The sequence below is a fragment of the Helobdella robusta genome (assembly GCF_000326865.2).
Source record: "Helobdella robusta unplaced genomic scaffold HELROscaffold_6, whole genome shotgun sequence".
Taxonomy (NCBI): Eukaryota; Metazoa; Annelida; class Clitellata; order Rhynchobdellida; family Glossiphoniidae; genus Helobdella; species Helobdella robusta.
Window position 1 is genome coordinate 5533791 of NW_008705330.1, and position 22735 is coordinate 5556525.

The 22735-nt window shown below is 31.5% G+C and overlaps 2 protein-coding genes across 2 annotated transcripts; both read left to right on the forward strand.

The window, feature by feature from the left end:
- Positions 1-7186: 7186 nt before the first annotated feature.
- On the forward strand, positions 7187-9403 carry HELRODRAFT_164545 (hypothetical protein; the record flags this gene model as incomplete). Its single annotated transcript, XM_009029455.1, has 3 exons — positions 7187-7414; positions 7820-7927; positions 9371-9403. The coding sequence occupies 3 exons, from the start codon at positions 7187-7189 to the stop codon at positions 9401-9403; spliced, it is 369 nt and encodes a 122-aa protein (XP_009027703.1).
- Positions 9404-9531: 128 nt separating this feature from the next.
- HELRODRAFT_164546 (hypothetical protein) lies at positions 9532-15151 on the forward strand (the record flags this gene model as incomplete). The annotated part of the gene is made up of 8 exons (XM_009029456.1): positions 9532-9622; positions 10742-10833; positions 11300-11374; positions 11865-11948; positions 12387-12478; positions 13656-13736; positions 14176-14291; positions 15015-15151. 8 exons carry the CDS (start codon positions 9532-9534, stop codon positions 15149-15151), a joined length of 768 nt encoding a protein of 255 aa, XP_009027704.1.
- Positions 15152-22735: the final 7584 nt, after the last annotated feature.

Consider the following 22735-nt stretch of genomic DNA (forward strand, 5'->3'; position numbering starts at 1 on the left):
TTCATCAAACTTATTCATTGGGATGATCATTATGAATAAAGTAATAATTGAGGTTGATTATTTTAGTCTGGTTTAAGAAATGAAAGTAACCAGCCCCTTAACGTCAACGCAATGATGAATATATTTATTAAACGTTTTTATCTTGTTTGTAAATTATTAATTTTTAATGGATGTCTGACGATTGTTTTGAGGAATTTGTATTATTGTTCGCATGAAATTATGATTTGTTTTCATCTCATTGTCAAGTATTTGAAATAAATAAAATGATTTAGACAAACGTACATTGCAAGTATTGATAGTTACACGTGAAACAAGGCACCACTTACATTGTGTGTGATAGGCGAAGACCTCGTGATCGAATACGTTCTTTACTAATCAAGTAAAACTAATGAACTGCTTTACTACTGCTTCAAAGTTAAAGAACTTGTAACGCTAAACGATTTTGAAATAAAATTTTTCAGGCTTTTTTTCAATTTAAAGGAAAAGGAAGTTTGTGCAGGAAAAAGTTTGTGCAGTTTTCTAAAAAAAACTATATTTATAATCATATCAAAAGTATAATTTTAGTATTTTAAAAATGCAATTTGATAATGGTGTTAACAGACCAGGAATTGTTCGCAGTATTTGATATTAATGGGCCAACTCAAGTTCATTTGTTCGCCTAAGCATCGTTGGAAACTTTTAAAAGTAAATACAAAAAATATTTGGATATTTTCGCTTAATTGTTTTGTATACCCAATATTTTTCAGATTTGTATGAACATTGAATGAAAAGATGTCTTGTGGTTTTTTTTTATAAAATATTATTACATTTTAGAATTTATTTTTAAAAATTGTTTATACCCATTTAATTGTAATCCTGTTGATGATTCGGATGCGAAACCGATCACTGATTCCCGTTCATCATCCGAAAAACTGTTGATGGATGAATTATGGAAACATCTCGTGTTGAGTGATGGGAAAATAAATGAACAGATAAAATGGAAAAAATAGACTGACGTTCAAGTGGTGGAAAAGTTAGTTGGATGGATATATGGATAAAATGGAGATGTTTATAAAAATTTTTTCCATTTTGTTTTATTCATAGAAAGGCATATTTGGCTAATATTTAGCTAAAAACCAAACCGATGTTCAAACCTACATACTAGTTCTATGGGGTCTACAAAGTTAAACTATGTGACTTATATTTTTATAAAAGCATTTTTAAAAATTGGCTTGAGTCTTACCATCGCCATTAAGTGAAATAAAATGTTCACAATGAAGTTTTGTTGGATTGAAATAACTAATTTTCACGATAGACCCGATGAATTAAACCTAACTTTAGTCTTTAAGTAGATTTTTTAATTATGTTCAACATGGCACTCATGTGATTGGTATCGATAGTGATAAAACTTTTATACCAGTCGTTAAGTTTATGGTTCACAAGTTACTGCGCCGTTTATAATGTACTTAGGCATTTCAGTGCGATTTTAAGCAACTACTCCGAAATATTTTTTGAAATAATTAAGAAACGTGAAAATATTTCATACAAATTGTTTCATATAGATAGGTACAAACGTTCAAAATCTCACTTTGATATCTTCAATTCAATTCAACAGAACTGGTCAGAGAGGTTCGAGATATGTAGCCATGTTACTTCGTGATGTCATTTATAAAATCATTTAATTTAAAAATAAAATTATTAACGGTTTTTTAGCAAAAATCTTTTTTCCTGAAAATAGTTACAAAATTCTAAATAAAATTTCATCAGCAAACAAGAATTCAAAAAACAAAAACAAACATCAACAGGCGTAGTTAAAACGTCATATTGAATTGAAAACTTTTTTAATTCTTTAGCACCTCTTTTTTAATAATTTAATTTTTGATAAATACTTGCCGCAATGATTTCAGAATGATGATGAAATAAATTGGTGAAATTGAAAAATGTTTAAGATGAAATGTATAAAAAATAAAAAATATATAATGGATAAAAAGATTTGGTGAGGTTTTCAAAAAAAAGATAACAAGAATAATAGTTCTCTACTAATCTATTTTAAGTAACTTGAATCGATTTTAAAAATCATCTCCAAGGTTATGATCCTTTCTTTGGATAATAATATTTGATGTATACATACAATTTTAATTGATTGAATGAATTAACGAACGATGAAGCGAAAGAACGTACGAATGAACGAATGCATAAATGGACGAACGAACGAACGATTGAATTAAATGCATGAATAAATGAATGAAAAAACGAACGAATGAATGAATAAAGTAACACAACGAACTTAGATTGATTTGCACAACGATTTTTGCATCCAATCAAACGTTCATTATATGGTATGATAGAAAGATAACAAAAATAACTAAAAATAATTTTCAGAACCGAAGACACAATACCATACCAGTGGTACTCCATGTATCAAAACGCCAGCTAGATAGATTTCTTTTAGAAAATTTTTCTTACATAGTTTATCTTTTAGTCTCATCATTCTTAGCGAGACGAAAAATAATGTGAGAACAATTAACATTAACGTCTGTATGAACATTTTATTGCTTAACAATAGTGAAACTACAAAGAATTTTTATAATAACTTCAACGCTAGTAGTAATGTAATGATAATTAGCATGTGCAGCGAATGCATTTTGTAAATAAAATTAATATTAAACACACACACACAAGCAAACACACAAACACATACAAACACACACAAACAAACAAACACACTAACACAAACAAACACGCACAAAACTCAACGCTAGCAACGCGCTGGTTGTTTCTTAATTATTATTTTCTCACTTTAACTTGAACACATTTTTCCAGAACATGTAATGTAATACATTCACTATATCGACATACTTAACTTTAGCATATTTGAATTCAAGCAGCCTATACAAATATACTGTACATTATATCCATTATATGGCAAAATTGAAAATACCACGCACACACACACACACAAACACACACACACACAAGACTTTTAAAAATATACACATCTTTTTGAAAGATATGATTAAACCTTGATGAGAAAAAATTTTTTTGAGTTATCGACATAGCCGGAATCAAATGAACGCTATGGAATACTTAAGCAATCATTTGATTATTGATGGAAAATTAAATAATTTAATAAAGTAAGTTAAATAGATGCTTTGGTCTTTTTTCTTGATTTTTAACAATAAACTATTTGATTGAATGTTTTCATTTTCATTTAAATACAGCATTCTAACAGCTAATTTCACAAAAAACTGTCCTAATTTTTACTGAACATCTTAATAATGCAAACCGCTGGGAATGTAAACACAGACAGAACAAAAAAGATATGCTGAAGTATTTTAAACAGAGACCTAAGAATGCTTTGGATGAAGTTACGAATGTGTTGCATATTGGTTAGGCCATGCATCTCAATATATCTAAACATATATTGTAATATTTGTAAGTAGTCTTGCTGGTTCGTTGTTTTTTTCTCCTTCTCTCTCTCTCTCTCAAAGAAATAGATAAATATGATCTCATCCAGAAGAAAATAATTTGTTGGAATGAATGGATGAATGAATGAATGAATAATTACATTACATCAATCTATGTTGTGTTTGTTGCCATGTATCTTATCATGCCATTAGGACGAACCTACCTGTCTGAGCTTATATGTACATACAATGTTCAGCTAGCGATGGATCGCGGCGTGTTTGGTGATCATTAACATCGAATTAACAGTGCAAATACAAATTTTTATCCTTTAAAATAATGTAAATATTTTTTATATAACCAAAAATGATATAATTTTTCTAAATGTGCTCACGTGCGTGCGTGCGTGCGTGTGTATCTGTGTGTGTTTGTGTGAATGTGTGTGTGTTGTGTGTGTGTGTTTATGTGTGGATGTGTGTGTGTAAGTATGTTATTGTTTGTTTGTAAGGTTTATCTTCATACAAATGTTAATCCATCTACTACTCGCTCACGCAACACGCAATGCACTTAAGGCGAACAGGATTGTTACATATAATGCGCCTTCAGTCTTTCTTTGGATTGAGTTTATTTTCGTTGGTAGAGAGCTAAAAAATTGGGAGTTATGAATGAGATTTTTATTTAAAAAATTATAAATTAAATTAATTTTTTAACTAGTTAGTTAATAACGATGTTATTATTTATTGGTTGATTGTAGTTGTTTTCCCAATTAGATTTTTGGTGTCATTGCCTTTCAGTTTGGATGAAATGGCATAAATAAATTAAATGCGGATAAATTTATTTCAATTTTTAATGAGACTAGTTGTGGTTTTTAATTAATATTTATTGGTTTTGGTTAATCTGTTTGTTTTTTTTTCTAATTGGTTCGTTATTGGTTAGTTTGTTGAATTGTTCAGTTTATTGATTGATTGGTTGATTGTTTGGTTACTCACTGACTGATTGACAAATTGATTGCTTGATTGACTGATTGATTGGTTGGTTGTTTGGTTGGTTGGTTGGTTGGTTCGTTCGTTCGTTCGTTGGTTCGTTGACCGACCGACCGACCGACCGATTGACCGATTAATTGATTGATTGGTTGAAGTTTAGTTTTTTGAAGAGATGAAAATTAATTTATTATTTTTACATAATTTTAACAAATTTTTTATCTAATAATATCAATTCTTTATCGTTTACATTTTTATCATGTCATAAATTTACAATAGAGTAATTTTTTAATTAATATTTTAATTTATATATGTATAAATTGTTTGAATACTTGAAGGATTGTTCATCGAGCAAATGAAATGGATTTCTCAGCCAAACAAGACATGGGTGAGTTTACGATTTTTTTTTATTTTTTTAAAACTATTTTGATAAAAAACTAAAAAAAATTAAAAATTAAAGTATTAATTAAATAAGAAATAATAATTAAATAGTAATAATCGAAAGTTGTACTCTTAAAAAGCTAAAAGCCAAAAAAATCTTCAACATCAGTGACGTAAAAAAAACTAAACTAAACTACGACAAAATTACAAACATATTTAAGAAAAATAAAAACAGCCAAAAAACATAAACAACAACAAAAATTACACAAACATAAACAACAATCTAACAAAAGCGGCATAGACATAACCAAAAAGAGCAAAATATACAACAACAACATCATCATGGAATAACCACATAGACAATAGTATAAACAAAAACATAAAACATAAACAACAACAGCATGAACAACAACATCGCATACAGCAACAGCAGTTTTCGGAAAGATTAAACAACATCAAATACAACAGCATCCCTTTTCGCTAAGATTATAACCAACGTTGTGATCGGCTGACAAAACATCATTGGCACGTTTATCTTCTGTTACATTCTAAGTTGGTCGCGCGATTTTCATCTTAAGATCACAAAATCATTTCAAATCATTTCATTTTTTTAGTTAATTATATCAAAATATTTATCCCTATATTTATATTCTCATAATTTTGATGATTATTATTATTAATTATAATTATTAATTATACACTCTCGTAGCATATTTCCCAATCTTAAGAATGTCACAAAATTATTTCCGAAGCGTTTCATTTTTTCATTCATTCTATCATATTTAATTATTAACTCATATTTTTCATAATTTTAAATCGTCTATCGAACAATCCACTACTTATTTATACGAAACTGGTTTTCTAGTTGAGTGCAGCGTTTAATGACTGAACTGTATCGCTCTTCCAGAAGCGTGGATGAAATTTTCAGCGCATTGTTGTTCGGAAATTTGGTGAAGTGTGTAATGTAAACAAACACGATATGATATATGAGGGAGATGTAACTTATTTTCCCTTCTCCACACTGTTGCTGTTTTTTTGTTTTGTTTCTCGTTACTAGATTTCCGTCTGTTTGTTTGGTTCGTCGTTCTTTCGTTTGTTCGTTCGTTTGTTTTGTTTTGTTTGTTCATAGAATTGTGTTTCTTCCTTTATACCGGGAATAATTTCTCGTCTTGCAATTATTTTGAACGATTTTGTGTCATAAACTTGCCGTGTGATGATGAAGTATTAATGGAAATGGAATTAAAAGCACTTTCTGTCGCGATTTGTCACGATGTTAATTAAATATCATCATAAATTGGAATGTCATATGTATGTGTTTTATGCATGTCGTATGTGTTATATGTGTGGTATATGCACGTATATGTCTTATGTTAGTGTTGTACAGTGTTTGTGTGTGAAATGATCGTGTGTTTGTGTGTGTGGTGTTGTGTGTGTGTGTTTGTGGGTCGGTTTATGATAAATAAATCTAATAACTTGATTGTATTTGGCACTTATTGGCAAATAAACACTTCTCGATATTTGCATTTTTTATTCTTCTTTCGTTCGAATTAGAGTTATATTGCCAAGAAAAAAAAACTCAGATCCAATCATTTGCTGGCTCCTATCAAATTAATGGTAGGAAATAAAGTGGGATATAATGAAGAACATATGTAACACTTGAAACCTATATTGTTTGTTGAGGTTGAAGAGGTTGATTATGTTGTTGTTGATGATGTTGATGTTGAAAGTGATGATGTTGATGTTGAAGATGATGTTGTTGATGTTGAAGATGATGATGTTGATGATAAGGATGATGATGTTGATGATAATTTTGACGAAAATGTTGATGAAGATGTTGGTGTTTATTCTGATGAGGTTGTTGATGTTGAAGAAGATAATGATGATGATGGTAACGATGATTTCGTTATTGCTAATGATGATGGTAGATGTGATGATGACGATGATAACAAAAAGGTAGTTTAGAAATATGTCAGACCTGGAAAAGCTAATCACAACATGGGGATTACTGATATGATGGTGGAAACGAATACAACATCATTAATTATTTTCTCAAACCACATCGAACAATTTGATGAAAAACCAAATGAATGAATTTCAATTGAAACAAATTCAAGGTTAGGACAATTAGGTATGTCGTGCTTATAAAAAGTGCTACAACTCGAACGCATAAAAATTGTGAGTGTATAACGCATAAGCATCTTGATACTTCGTATAAGTTTTTTAAATGTAAATATTGTAACTAATGAAACCAAACTGAGTGTTTCAATAGTTTCCAAAACAATATAACACATTAACGAAACACAAAACAAAATAACTTAAAAAATTCTTTAATACTTTTTTTATTCAGCTGATGAAGATTATTTGTGTAATTTAAATGGATTCCTGTCAAATAAGGTTCCACTAAAATAGGAAACAATAAATGTAAATAATTAACTCACTGAATGGCCAAATTGTTGATTCAAGATGGCGAAACTCCACCGGGCACCGAAGAACGAGTGTTCACACGCTGGCTGGTCGACCTCCTGGAGGACACCTCAGCTAAGAACAAGAACAACATGAACAGGATGAACAACGTGAACATGGTGAACATCACGCCAAATATGTACAGTATGTTACGAGATGTTCGCGCGTTGGATTGTTTGGTGTCGAAGTTATCCGGTACAGATATCGTTAGTTTGCTTTTTAAGTTTTATATTTTCGAAACATTATTTCAATTAAATTTATTGTTTTTTTTACTTACGCGGTAAATAATATGAAAAATGAAAAAAATATGAAAAAATTATTAAATAAAAATACAACTGATTCAAAATGTACAATAATAATAATGTGCACACTGTGATATATATATATATATATATATATATAATGAGTTATTTAAATTTGTTAACATGCAGACAAAATGAATCATTAGTTTTTATACGTACCCAGTCTAATACTAAATCATTATACTTCAATAATGATTCTCGTATAAAATTTTTCATCATAAATATTATTTTTTGCTTTTTTAACGTAAAAAAATGCAAAAACTCGCAAAAATTAAAAAACAACAAATATAATGAACTAAAAAAAACAAGGTTAATCTTGAGACATTTTCTGTAACACCAAAACAAATACTTGAAATTGTTACGAAACTCTTGTTTGGTGCTATTGAGAATGTTAACTCCATGCCATTTTTACGAAACGTGAAATATTTTTTATTTATATTAATGTTCACCATTATAATGAACTGTGTTTTTATTTTCAAATTTTGTGTACTTCTGCTGCTACATTTATTTATCAACGAGCGTTTTCTTCAAAGCTGTCAGTTGTACGTATCGTATTTGTGGCTTTCATCTGAGAATTTATTAGAAAGAGAATTGATATAACTAAATGGAAACACACCGTATTATATTAAAAAAATTAAATAAAATTACGACATATTACGTCACACCAAACCATACCACACTAAACCATACCAAACTGCAACAAAATACACTAAACCACACTACTCTAAACCATACCACACCGCAACAAACCACACATCACCATACTGCATCACATCACATTTCATCACATCACATTACATTTAATCACGCGATTAAATTTCTTTTTTCTCAAGCGCCTGTTTGTTTCATTTTAAGGATAAAAGTGATAAGAATTTAAAATAAAAACAATTTATCGGCTTCAAATAAAGAAATTGATAACTTTATCTAAACTTATGCTTGCATACCTCTGTTTGTTGATACGTTTAACAAATATAGAAAAACATTTTTGCTATATATACCTATACTATACCACACACACACACACACACACACACACACACACACACACACACACACACACACACACACACACACACATACACACACACATACATACACACGTGAGCAAATTTAGAAACACGCAGGCACACGCATGTACCCACTTGTACACACACACATGAACACACTCTGTTATATTCACCCACACTAATTCACATACATACACATATAGACACGCACACATAAACACACAAACAAACAAGCAAATTACTCGGGTATGCGCAGAACACAATAAAGAGTTAGAACAGAACTTATAAGATTAGATAAGTCGAATGCATTCATTCACGTAACTAACTACCTTTAAATACCTAAGCCGACTTTTCTTGCAATTTCGACGTTTTATTTTTTCAGTAATCGCAATCAATCAATTTTATCAATCAATTTAGTTATTAATTAATTAACTACTCATAGTAATGATAATTGATATATTCATCCAATTAATTGCCTTTAACCTTTTTATTCATTTGGTAAGTTTTACGTATTTTCACTCAAAATTAAGAGCAGAGAAGATGAACGTTTAACGGTTGTAAAACAAAGAAATGAACTTGACAGATGATAAAAACAAACGTAAAAGTTATCGTGAAAAGCCTAGATTCTAAAAAAATTACTGTTACGAATTTAATTATTCTTTAGTTAAAATCTCAAATTCCGTTTTCAAATAAAGCGTTCAAGATTAGAAAATTGTAATTAATAAAAATTGATAGAGGCAAAAGTTGTTTCGAACTTCTGCCGTCAAGAAAAAAAAAACATGATATGATCGCATCTGGCGAAACGTAATACACATACACGACCTACAACCATCAAAAACATCCAAATTAGCAGGAATCAGTGGAAATAATTTATAAAAAGTACTAATCAACAACTGCGAAACATCAAGTAACTATAATATAGCGAAGATGACGACGACGAAATTGAAATAAAAATAATGTGATAATGATAATTGTATAAAAAACACTAATGATAAATGTAATGGTGATAGTGTAATGGTTAAAAGCTTCTGCCTAGTTCTGCTTTGCAGGGGTCTAGTTCGAAAGCAAAAAGATCTCTGCCTAACGCATAAACTGTGTGAGCATGGTAGGTAGTTTTTACGTACGCTCTGTGTTTGTTTGAAAAAAGTTTAAGTAAGATGATGAGATTTGCTTGGATGATTTTAATACAAATTATCATTTTGATTCTGTCTGAAAAAAAGTTAAGGAGCATTTATATATTGATGGTGATGTTAGAAAATACAATATTAGCAAAAATAACAACATGAATAAGTTTCAAAATAGAATGCGTGCGTGTGTGTGCGCGTGTGTGTGTGCGTGCGTATGTGTGTATGTGAGTGCGTGTGTGTGTGTTTTTTATCTGTTTTGTGTTTTTGTTCGGGCTCCCTTTTATGAGTGCAAACGTGTTTAACGAGTGTTCACTAGTTTTATAACTTCTCTGAGATGATTTGCAGGGATGGATGGATAGATAGATGGATAAATGGATGGATGGATAGATGGACGGACGGACGGACGAATGGATGGATGGATGGATAATAGATTGAATGTATGAATGAATGAATGCATGAATGGATGGATGATGATTATATGTATGGTTGAATGCATATGTAAATTAATGGATAGATAAATACTTTTTTCGGTTTTGAAATTTTAAACATAAATGATTAAAAGATGAAAAAAAAATCAAAAAAACAAACCTACAAATGAAAACAAAGAAACATATCACCGAATAAATTGAACTTCGAACATTCAAACAATCCTCGAACGATCTAAACAAGCAAGCAATCGCACAAGCAAACTAAACAACAAGTGATTGACAGAAACAAAATTTTTTCATTGAGAAGATAATTGAAGTAAAATAGAAAAAGAAAATAATACAAGACGCCAGACATTTGTTGAAATCACAAGAGAATTAATTATTTTATACATAAAAATTCTTATTTTCCATAGCGTAAGTAACCCCTCGGTACTTTAAGTACAAACCATGAATTTTTCAACTACATCCTATGTAATTATTAAGTACATATTTTCTACTAATCTAATTTATTTTCCCTGGTTTAAAAAATTAATTTTTTAGTTCGTTACGTATGTAAACGCCATCAAAACATACAAGTGAAAAAATAGAAAAATACCTCAATTAAAAATTATTCATTAATTATATTATAATCATTACAAAATATAAATCAACGCGAACGACTCTGAAAAGCCTACCAGACGAACGCACTTGAAGCAAACGAACGCCGCAATGAAAATGTTTGCAGGCATGGGATCGCAGATACCAGACAGACGAATTTGAAAGTACTTATAAAAATACTTCAGCAAACACAATTGGCGAAATCATTCAATAATAAAAATTACATTTGTCTGAAAATTTATTTGAATGTTTTTCAGCAAAAGACATTAGAACCAACAACGACAAAGTCATTAAAATTAGATCACAACACTCTTCGCTTTTTTCTTATACTTTAGCGCTTTTTTAAAAGCAACCATGTGATTACGTGTTATCTTTTATAACCCTTGCTTAGAAATGCTTATAACACATATTGTTGAATAATACCTACAACAATATTAACATATTTGCAAACATCTAGTAGCACTAACACACAGTCAAACCCACACACACACGCAAAAACGTTCACACTTACTAATACACATACACACGTTCCCACAATACGCACACACATACAAAACAGCATACAACAACAACAAGAAACAACAACAACAGCAACAACAACAGTACTTACATACTCACAAACACATTCAGAAGACTTTGAAGAGAAACGCAAATAGTGAAGATTCCGTGGAAAGCACAATTTCCTTACTATCAGACAGATATGAGGTTAGTTGCTATGTGCAGTGCGAGCATGCAAGCATTTTATTGAAGAGTAAATACTTTTTGTGCGATTATTTACTGTTATTTTGTCTTTGCAATGCTTTGGTGTTGGTTTGAAGTTTGAAAGAAATTTCTTGAACAAATAAAAAAAATTTATTTTTATTTTTGAGTTTAGTTTAGAATTTTTTTATCATTAGTTTTTAAAGCTGAAATTGTGGATAATTGTTGATAATGTTACATGAATGCTTATTGGGTTAAATGTTGATAATTGCAATTATGCAATTATCAACATTTTCAACAGTCATTTTCGTTTCGTAAAATTTAAATATTGGATGTTGTTAAATGATAGTTGACGAATTAAACCAAACATTTACATATTTGAAATTAATTCTTTCGCAAATAATAGTTATTAAAATGAACAAAACCAAAACATTGTGAAAAGTTTTTAAACTTTAAATAACAAGTTATTCAAAAGAATTTTGCAATTTGAAAATAGATAAAACTGCAAATCAGTGATTATAAATCATCTCCGAAGGAGTTCCTACATGAGTTATTGTGGTCTTTACTCTACAGGTTCCTGGTTAGTTTGATATATTTTATCTTTCTGTTTTTTTGTATTTGATGAAAATATTTGTATGTATTATGTTTTGTATTGAAATTTTGTGTATTTTTGTATTGTATTGTATTTATTTACTTGTTATTATTTATTTATTGTATTGTTGTGTACTTCATTGTTATCATTACTGTTGTATTGAAATCGTAACAACGGCCCCTACGGTCAAAACTAAATGCTTTTGAAAACTGTTCACACGCATCTTTTCACAAGTTTTGCTAGCTTTTACATGTTCATAATTTGTGTGTTCATAACTTGGTTCGCACATAATTAACAACAGGATGATAACATCTATAATAATAAAAAAATAATGTCAAATAAATGATTTTTTAATATTTCAACCGATTAATTAATTTTTTTATTTTCAAATTAAATGGTTTTATTTATGTGCAACCAACATGCCAGATAAGTCCGTGTGCCTTCACTCTGAAGGAGTATTCCTTGTTTGATCATCCCGAACTTGCTTTGTTGCAGTGGAGTAGGAATGTAACGTTTGGGTAGGTCGTTCACTCATTCGTTCGTTCGTTTGTTCATGCATTCATTTGTTCATTCATTCATTCATTCGTTCGTTCGTTCGTTCATTCATTCACTCATTAGCCCATTCATTCACTCGCGCGGAGCACTTATTTATCCCTAATCTATTTATATATTTTTGTATTCAATTGAAGTTGAGTAATAATTGTTTTTTTTTGTGGGTTTTAAAATAAATTTTCATCCAATCTAGAAAATTCTCTAAAGAATGAAAAAAAAGAAAAAAAAACGAAAAAACCTAGTTAGGTGTTATCGTTAAGAAATGAACAAAACAAATGCCGCCAAGCAATTTAAAACATGAACCACGTATGCACACACACTCACACACACACATTCTCACACACACATCATTACACACACACATCAATACACACACACCAATGCATGCACATACACACACATCATACACACACATTATACACACACACATACATACACACACACATACATACTTACACACACACATATACATACATACATACATACATGCATAAACAAACATACAAACACAACAATTTTTGTACAAACAACATTAAAACATTTTCAAACAAAATACAATAGTACCAAGACAATTTAAATAAACAAGATTGTATTCAACAGAAGAATAAATTTTGATCCTTCTTCGAGTACTTTGGTTTCTAGTACAAATACTTAAAAATTACTGTATTTGTAAGGAAAATACACAAAGTATCACAAATATTTGTAATAAATACGCATGATGATGATGATTAGCCATTTAGTCGAAGTCGACTTTCGGCCACTTTATGGATCTGTCTACTGATAATAGTGAGGTAGTTTGCTATTTCTTTCCTCACCCCTCTCCATTTATCCGGGCTTGGGACCGGCATGTAGTTGTTGCCAACTACAAGGCTGGGTTAATACGCACATGTATCAATAAAATCTTTAATTCATATGCGTTAATAGATACAATAATGCTTAACTACAATACAAACTTCATTGCATTGTACATACCTCAAAAAATATTGGAAAATTTCCGCTACCAATAATCAAATGGCAAAAAGTTTTTTACCAGTAAAATACACGAAATACACCAAAAACATTGAATAAATACCTATAGGTATCAATACAAACATCTTTTACAAACTACAAATACAAAAAAAATACAAACTCATACCTGAACAGGTATAAGAAAGTTGATGTTACAAATTTCTCGTCTTGCTGGAGAAGCGGACTAGCGTTCAACGCGTTAATTCATAGATACAAGTGAGTGGTGGCCATTTTAGCGGTCATCATCATCATCCATCATTATTGCCATCATCGTCATTATCACTATCATCATCGTCATTGTTATCATTATCACCATTATTCATCATTATCATCATCACTATCACCGTCATCACCATCCAAGTCGCCAACTTGTTATCAACTTTTCTCATCACCATTTTATACTTACGCCATTATCGTTATTAGAAAAATTCTCATCACAGTTTCATCATCGCCGACATCGTTACAGATAATCTCATCATAACCATCATATCATCATCAGCATCGTCGTCACAGTTATCAATGATATCACTATTACCAGTTCTCATCACCATCATTATCATTATTATCATCATCATTATTATCATCATCATCACCATCGTTATCACCATCATTATCACCATCATCATCATTATCGCCATCTCGTCATCATCATCAGTCCTAACTGGTTCAATTATTCGAAACTTCTGGAAAAAAGTAGCAAGTGGAATCTGGAGCACGCATTCAGCCTGGCTCACGAACGGCTTTCCATTCCAAGAATATTGACACCAGCAGGTTCGTTCCCGCCATATTTTGAATTTTATCGTTATTTTGTGGGCTATAATTCTTATTTAAGGTTAAAGGTTAAAGGTTAAACCGCCCGTTACTTGTATATTTATAAACATTATTGTTTGGTGCTTTCATCGTAAATAAAAAAGATGAACTTTTTAAGTCTTCAAAATTTTAATTGCAGTTGAAGGTTTTTTCATCCTCATTTTATTATTATTATTATTATTACTACTGCTACTACTATCATCATAATTATTATTATCTACTATTATTATTGTTAATATTGTTGTTATTATTATCATCATTGCTGTTATTGTTACTGTTATTATTATTACTTCATACGCCTGTTAATATAATTATTTTTGTTATTGTTGTTGTTGTTACAAGGATTTTTATTATTCCAGTTCGTACATTCATTTGTGCATATTTTTTTACGCGCCGAACCATATCTTGGATAACGAGCGGTTTTGAATAAATACTTGTTTTGTAGTTTTTCGTTATCTCCAAGTTAAGTTTTTTTTCTCATACTCCGATATTTTTTTTTTGGTATTTTTAATGTTATCAATAATTCGTAACAACATAAACAACAACATCAACAAACAACAACAACATGGACAACATCAATAACAACAACAACAATAGCAACAACATGAACAACAACAACAACAAAATAGACAAAAACAACAACAATAACAACAACATGGACAACAACAACATGAACATAAACAGATGTTGATGTTGACGAACCAGATTGTAGGTGTGTCATCCTTTACGTCACACTTCTCGCCAGGTGTCGCCCCGCCACACTGCTGCCCGCCACCAATCAGCCACAATCGAAAAACGATGTAATTGTGAAAGTTATTTAGAATTAATAAGAAGCAACCATATAACTGCTACTACTACTACTACTACTACTACTACTACTACTACTACTACTACTACTACTACTATTACCACTACTACTACTACTACTACTACTACTACTACTACTACTACTACTACTACTACTACTACTACTACTACTAACTCAACTGCAATTACTACTGCTGCTACTGTCGCTACTATTAACCTTAGTGTTTCCTCCACTGTTACTACAGCCACTACTATGTTTTTGCTATAATTTGAGTTACGACGTAATAATTACATGGGAGACAATTCATTAATGACTACCATACAGTTTATGATATGCAATCATTTTTGATTTATTAAAAAACTCCATTAGAGAAGTTTATAAATCAACTTTGCAGGCTGTTAAAAGATTATCGCCGGAAGCATTACAGTCACCAGCATTGAAAATGACGTCATCATCAACAACGCCAGCAACAACAACAACAACAACAACAAACATCATTTACAAAAACAAAATGGCTGACAACAAACCACCAGCAGCGACAGCCACAGCGACTCAGCCGTTGCCCGCAAGCGGCGATGTTACAACAATATACCGACATATAACCGACTCGACGTCAACCGATGTCACGAAATTTTTTCTGTCTTCTCAAGAATTGAACCAAAATTTGAAGGAAGATGAAGATATATTGGATAAATTAGAGATGCAGGGACTCGCTAATTTTAGTGGGCACGAGAATGGGGAAGACTTAATGCCCAAAGATTTGCCTAAATTGAAAGATTGTTTCAATAAACATGAAGTAATTTTTTATTAGCTACGGTATCTATTTTGCAGTAGTAGTAACAAACAATTTAAAAAAATTTTTTTTTAACTACTATATAATGTGTATGATATATACAGTGGCGGATTTAGACCACTTTGACTTTTTATTAACACAATTACGGCTACAAATTGATCACTTCTACTATTACTACATCACAGCTACTATTGATAAGTTGACGCTTCATATCTGATACTACAGCAGTTGTGACTTTCATTACTACTACAAAATATTTAAAATAAAAACTTTAAGATCAATGATATCTTTAATAAGCCTCGCATTCTCGTCTAAAAAACTACATTGATTAAATTATGCTTGCGCTATGAACACTTGAAATAACATAATATTCTGCGAAAAACAAACTTTTTTTATAAGTTTTTAAACGAAAAATTAAAAATTATTTTATAAAAATTTGTTACCAGGACTTGATGGCTCGACTGACAGAGAGGCAGAGTTCGATCGGGGAAGCACTTCATCACGGGAACAGACTTATGAAGAGTAACTTGCTGGAGGAGAGGAAGAAGCAGCAGATTGAGAGAGAGATGATGACTTTGAATGAGGCGTGGGAAAGATTGAGAGTGAGAGTAACAAGCAGGCAAATCAGGTTTGTACTTGAGGTATTTTGACGAACCAAATTTTTATTCACACGTTTTAATGCATGTTACTACAAATTATTTTTAATACGTAACACATTTTATTTTTAATATTAATGTCAATTATTTCATTCACTAATTTGCAAAAATACTTATTTTGAAATGCCTCTTTTCCAAATTTTCATTAAATTCGCTTAAACGTACTACCAGCCTGCAGAAATCGCTAATGGCAAGCCAGAAAGAAGTCATGAATGAATTCTCAAAGCATCTGACGGCTTTAGAAGACGACATCAGAACTTACGACAGTTGCTTCAAATGCTTCAGTAGATCGTTAAGAGAGCAAGAAACGAAGCTGCAAGTAAGTTAAGTTGATTTAAAAAGGAAATAGATAATTGTTTTGTAGTTGAATTACCAATAAAAATGCAAAAATTGATTAAATTGTTAGTTTTTAATTCTTAAAATAAATTAGAATTTAATGAAAATCTTAAGTGTCATGCATCTCTGTCGAAAGATTGTAGCCGCGTTTATTCCAGATTATTGAAAACGTTCTAAACGCACTACTGTTGCAAAAATTGAAGTATCAACCAGATTTTTGTTAACTCAACTACTCGATGGCAGGTCATGGGGGGGCGGATGGGTGACCTGCAGTCGGAGGTGACCAACCTGCAGTCAACGGTTCTCATCGTCGACGATGCTGGCTCCTACTCGGGTTGGACCACTCAACAAATTATTTTTGCTTATTTTACATGAAGAATTTTCAGTATTTTAACGGTTAAGTAGCTCACTTTAAAAATGTTCTACTTTTTTATCTATATACTATTTGAAAAAATTGTTTGATACAATGTCATTTCAGCATAAGCGAGCTTTCAAGAACATTAAGTTAAAACAAAAATTCATTTTAGCGATGTGATTTTAGCGTTATTTAAAAAAAAACATTTGGCTTGATATGCAATATTAAATAAATATAAAAATAACTACTGATTTTTTTAACAAGCTATGGAAAGTCAGTTAGAAGATCTTGGAAAAAGATGGATGTTCGCGTGTAGGTGGATGGAAGGCAAGGAGCACAAACTAGGCAGATACAAATTAAAGTTGGAAAAGTTTAATAATAAGCTGAATCAATTTTTGACCTGGTTGCATGAAGTTAGCTCGATGTTGGACAACGTGCAGAACTTCAATCAAGAAGGTTCCTTGGATGGGACCGTTCAACAAGTTCGGTGCATCAAGGTGAGATTGATGTTTGATCGGCACAGCTACGCCGAACTCAGTTGCATTTTAAAGTTTTTGTTGTATAATCTAACAATCAGATGATCGAAAACGACATGGATGACATGATGCTGAAGTTTGAACATCTGAACCAGATTGGATCAGAGCTTGTGGCATCTGATCCAATCAATGAAAATGATGATGACGTGAAGGAAGATGATGACGATGATGATGGTGGTGACACTGTTGACGACCATGATGAGAATCATTCGAATCACCATCGTTATCAGCTCACCGCCCGTTATGTTAATAGCACGTTACAATCATGCCAGGAAAGGTCAACATTTAACATTCTTTACTCTTTTCGCATGTTTTTGTTGTTATGTTACTGCTTACATTGTTTCTTACTGGTTTAGTTGCCCAACGGTTGTAACGTTCCCAGCACATGACATATATGTAGTTTTAGGTACGCACTATAATCGTATCGATGTGCATGATGTTTGTTGAATTTTGAACTGACGGCATTTGAACCAGGTAAGCCGCACTAACCACAACACTGTGAAACATGGCACTTCTACCATCTGATTTGCCTTTCTATCTGAAGTTAACGCATTCAATTTATAATTAACCACTACAACCAAGTATTTGAATAAATGTGTATACAAGTTTAAGAAACGCTCGAGTTTTATATTTTGTACTGCTGGCGAGGAAAGCCATTCAGTGTAACAAAAAAACATTTGTCTAAAAAAACAATAATTTTTATTCATAATTACTAAATTATCGAAACAAATCTCTTTGAAACGATAGCTGGGATGAACTGGTGAGCAAGATGGAGGAGATGAGCAGTCGGCTAGCTCGGTCAGGAGTCCAGATATCAATCACAATGACAACTGATGACGACCCTGATTACGTGACTGTTGATGTGTCACGTGATTCTGATTCTGATTCTGATGATGATGATGATGATGATGATACTTGTTATGATGAGAATAATGACGAGGCTATCACACACTATCATCGAAACTATAATAATTATTATGTCAAAAAGTATGGTGACGGGGTTACAAATAGTGAAAGTAATGCGCAGAACGACGACAAATCAGTCAAAAATTGTTTCAAAAGTACAAATTTTGCAAGTCAATCCGACCAAAACACATCACGTGGCTTTGTCACCAAGACGACGACAGCCTACAACGATAATAAAGAAAGCACTAGAAATGACATTGATGACTCGAACAACAGCAACAACATCATGGCCACACATCATCTCAATCAATTTAAAAAACTCGGCAGAGTTGATGGCATCAAAAGTCAAGTCAAGGACGACAATAACGATGGTGGCAATGGTGGCATCAACTCTGGCGACATTAGTCGCCGCGATCAGCACTACTCTTGGACAAAAGTGAAAAAGTCATCATCATCATCATTATCACCGTCACCCCATCATCATCGTCGTCGTCACCAAGTCGCTGACAGCAATTACGTCACTAACGTTAAAAACATCAACAGTGATAATGCAATAAATGACAACAATAACAGTAGCAATAATAATAATAATGATAATAATGAAAATAATAATTATGTACAGCAGACGGTGAAAGTTTCGACTGCAGGGCACGGCTGCGCAACGTTTTCGCTGATTAAAAAACAAAAAAATAAATCTATGAATAGCATAAAAAATAAAAACAATAATGATAATAACAACAACAATAATACTAATAACAACAACAACAATAATAATTACAATAATAATAGTTACAATAAAACTCTCCTTACCAATATCAGCAAAATTGAAAATATAAACTGCCATACAAAAGATAAGAATAATAAAAATTTTCACAACAATCACAACAATAACAACAGCAGCAACAACAATAACAACAGTAACAACAACAACTTGAGTAACGAAAACAACGACAATAAAACAACAAAACATACAAAAACAGCCAGCCATAGGTACAGATGCAACGTTGTTTCTCGAAATGTGAAACGCGAGGACGAGTTTGGAAGTGAAGGTGACGACAAAGATGACGACTCTTACAAAGACTCAAAAAAAATGCTTACCGCAAAATCAAAAAAAGTCATTAAATCGACCCAAAATGATGAGATCATACAGCGTTTAAAAGTGGACTTCGATCGCCAATTATCGAAATTCAACGATTGGTTGGACAAAGCAGAAGTGACCCAGGAAATGGTTGCTATGGAAACGGCGTCGTTGACGTCATCCTCGTCGTCGAAGTCCTCGCTGACGAAGGAAGTCTTCTCTACGGATGAGTTGGCCGTCTTGTTGGAGGTGAATTGTTTTGTGGCGATCGATTGTTTGTAATGAAGTTTTAATAATTTGTCAATTTGTTAATTTATAACAGCGGTGCAATACTTGAAAGAATGAATGTGTTTTTGTTAAATATTTAAAAGCGTAAATGGCTGACATTTTTAAAATTTTTTAAAATTCTATTTTTGTTTTTTGAAAATAATTTCTTTAAGTTCAAAATTCAAATAAATCGAGTCTATATTTTTGACTAAACAAAAATTTATGATTGAAATTAGGACGCAGAGAAAGATGTTGGCGAACATGCATGTTTGTACGAGGAGGTTCGTGACATAGGCACGCGACTCGAGGACAGCCTGTCATCAGGTTTCATTTCAACATGCTCCTCTGGCGAAATGAATCTAATATATTATCATTTTTTTATTGTTGTGGTGCATTTTCATTTCAGCAGTGACGAGAATAGTATTTCTAAACGTAATTTGATGAAAATTTTTACTCGCGCATTTCAGTTCTTTGCGTTGAATCATCGATTAAAGCATTAATTCTTATTCTGACTCATTGAAAGGTTCATCTTTTTGTCAATCATTTTCAATGTTAAGCAGAGACAAAATATAAAATACTAAATAGAAACAAGTTATTAAGCTTTCTAAAAATTGTTTTATTCATTTCCAAATTTTGTACTCAAATATTTCTAAATAAAATTTTGTTATAAATTTGTATATAGTCAAACAAACTCCAAAATTTTTAAATTTTAAACAAAAAGCTGGCAAACCGAACGACATCCTGACAAACGTGATAAGGGATTTGAAATCAAGATGGCGAAATTTGGAGGAAAAACTGGAAATGAACAAGCTGAAGACTAGAAATCTCTCACGCTCAAGAAAGTTTTTTAAAAAGTTCAACGAACTTTCTGACACTGTTTCATCTTACGAAAAATGGATAGACTCCGAAAATGATAGAAATTGTTTGAACGCTGATTTCAGCGTTCTGAGCAGGCTACTCGAACAAAATAGGGTGAGTTTCAATGAAATCATTTTAAAAAACTACGAGCAAATTGATATGTAAAAAGAACATTAACGATCAAATTATCTGTAGAATTTAATGAAAGTTATCATCACCGTGGTTTTTATCATCAATATCTAGTTTATCACCATCACTAATTAACTAATTGTTATCCATAATTATTGACGATAGCAAACATACAACATTAATCACGTGTATCTATATTCATGCACATAGATAACTGTACTGAACTTTTTCTGAAAGTTTATTGTATGGCAAACATATTACATGCTTTTACCAGATTAAGCAGAAAACTTTACAAAACATTGAAGAAGACATCAAAAAGTTGAAGTTTGAAGTTGGGCAGGATGACGAAAATAGTGGAAAGATGGAAAAAAAGGTGAATGAATTAGAATCAACGTGGAGAAGTGCTATGTTTAAAATGGGTTTGTAATTATCTACACGTGAATATTTTATAATGATATTTTTAAAACATATTGACAAGGTTGATGATGTAGTTGGATTGGCGAGATAACCACTCCCTACAGCTTAATTACAACTTTCTATATGCTAATACTTCTTCTACGCTATTCATTCTCCACGAGCCATTATTATAAAATGTAAAAAAAATGTCTTTGTTAGCTTTGGTAATAAACTTAACTCGCAATAAAAATTCTTTCGAATTAACATTATAATTAGAATTAACATTTCCACAATCAAATAAATCCAAGATTTTGACTATAACCCAACGCCAGCTGCAGTGGCGGATCTGGACAACTTTGACGGAGGAGTCAAAATTTTGAGAATGTTTAAACTTTCACGGGAGACGAAGACGGCCCTCTAGATCCGCCACTGGTCAACTTTAATCAGTGTTGGATCCGGGTGGTCGGTGTAGAGCTAGAGAGGCAGGCCATGCCAGCCACAAATGAAAAAAACATACGAGAAGCTGTAACACGTCTTGACGTCATATTCTACCAATGCTATTTGTTTTGAAACAAACAATAAGACGATTCTAGCGCATTTCTCCACTGAAAACTAAGTTTCTTTTACCATTACGTGACGTAATGACCCTGGTCTGAATTGTAAAATAATAAAGCGATGCGAAAAATGGGATGGTGAATGAACAATATTATTAATAATAATAATAAATATAATAAATTAATTAATAGATGAATCAATAAAAAAATAATTAAAAAAAGAAATAATAAAAAATTGTACCTGACAGCTGCGAGACACGAAATGTTGCAGGGACGTCTCCAGCAGACACCTTCCACGTCGCTCGTAGACATCCTCAACAAGTTTACTCTGTTGCTAGACGCCACCAATGTTGAGGCAACAATGTTGAAGTGTTGCTTTGAGGATGTTGATGCTTTGCAAGCAAATATTTCTCAACATCTGGTTGATTAATTTTTTTTTGCTGTATTCGATTTTAATATTAGTACTTCATTTTTTTATTTTTGATTCGACTTAAACCAGAATGCGAATGTAAAATAAATTTGTATTATTCAATATTTAAATATTTTTATATTTTAATTTTCACAAATTCAAATAAAAAATGATAATAATGAAAACAAAACAACAAATGAGAATAAAGCAACGAAATTTTTGAAACAACTAAATAATCTGAAACATTTGACAATATTGAAAAATATTTATTGTTTCATAAAACCAAATTTATACTCCTGACAACAAAAACTTGCATCCACAACA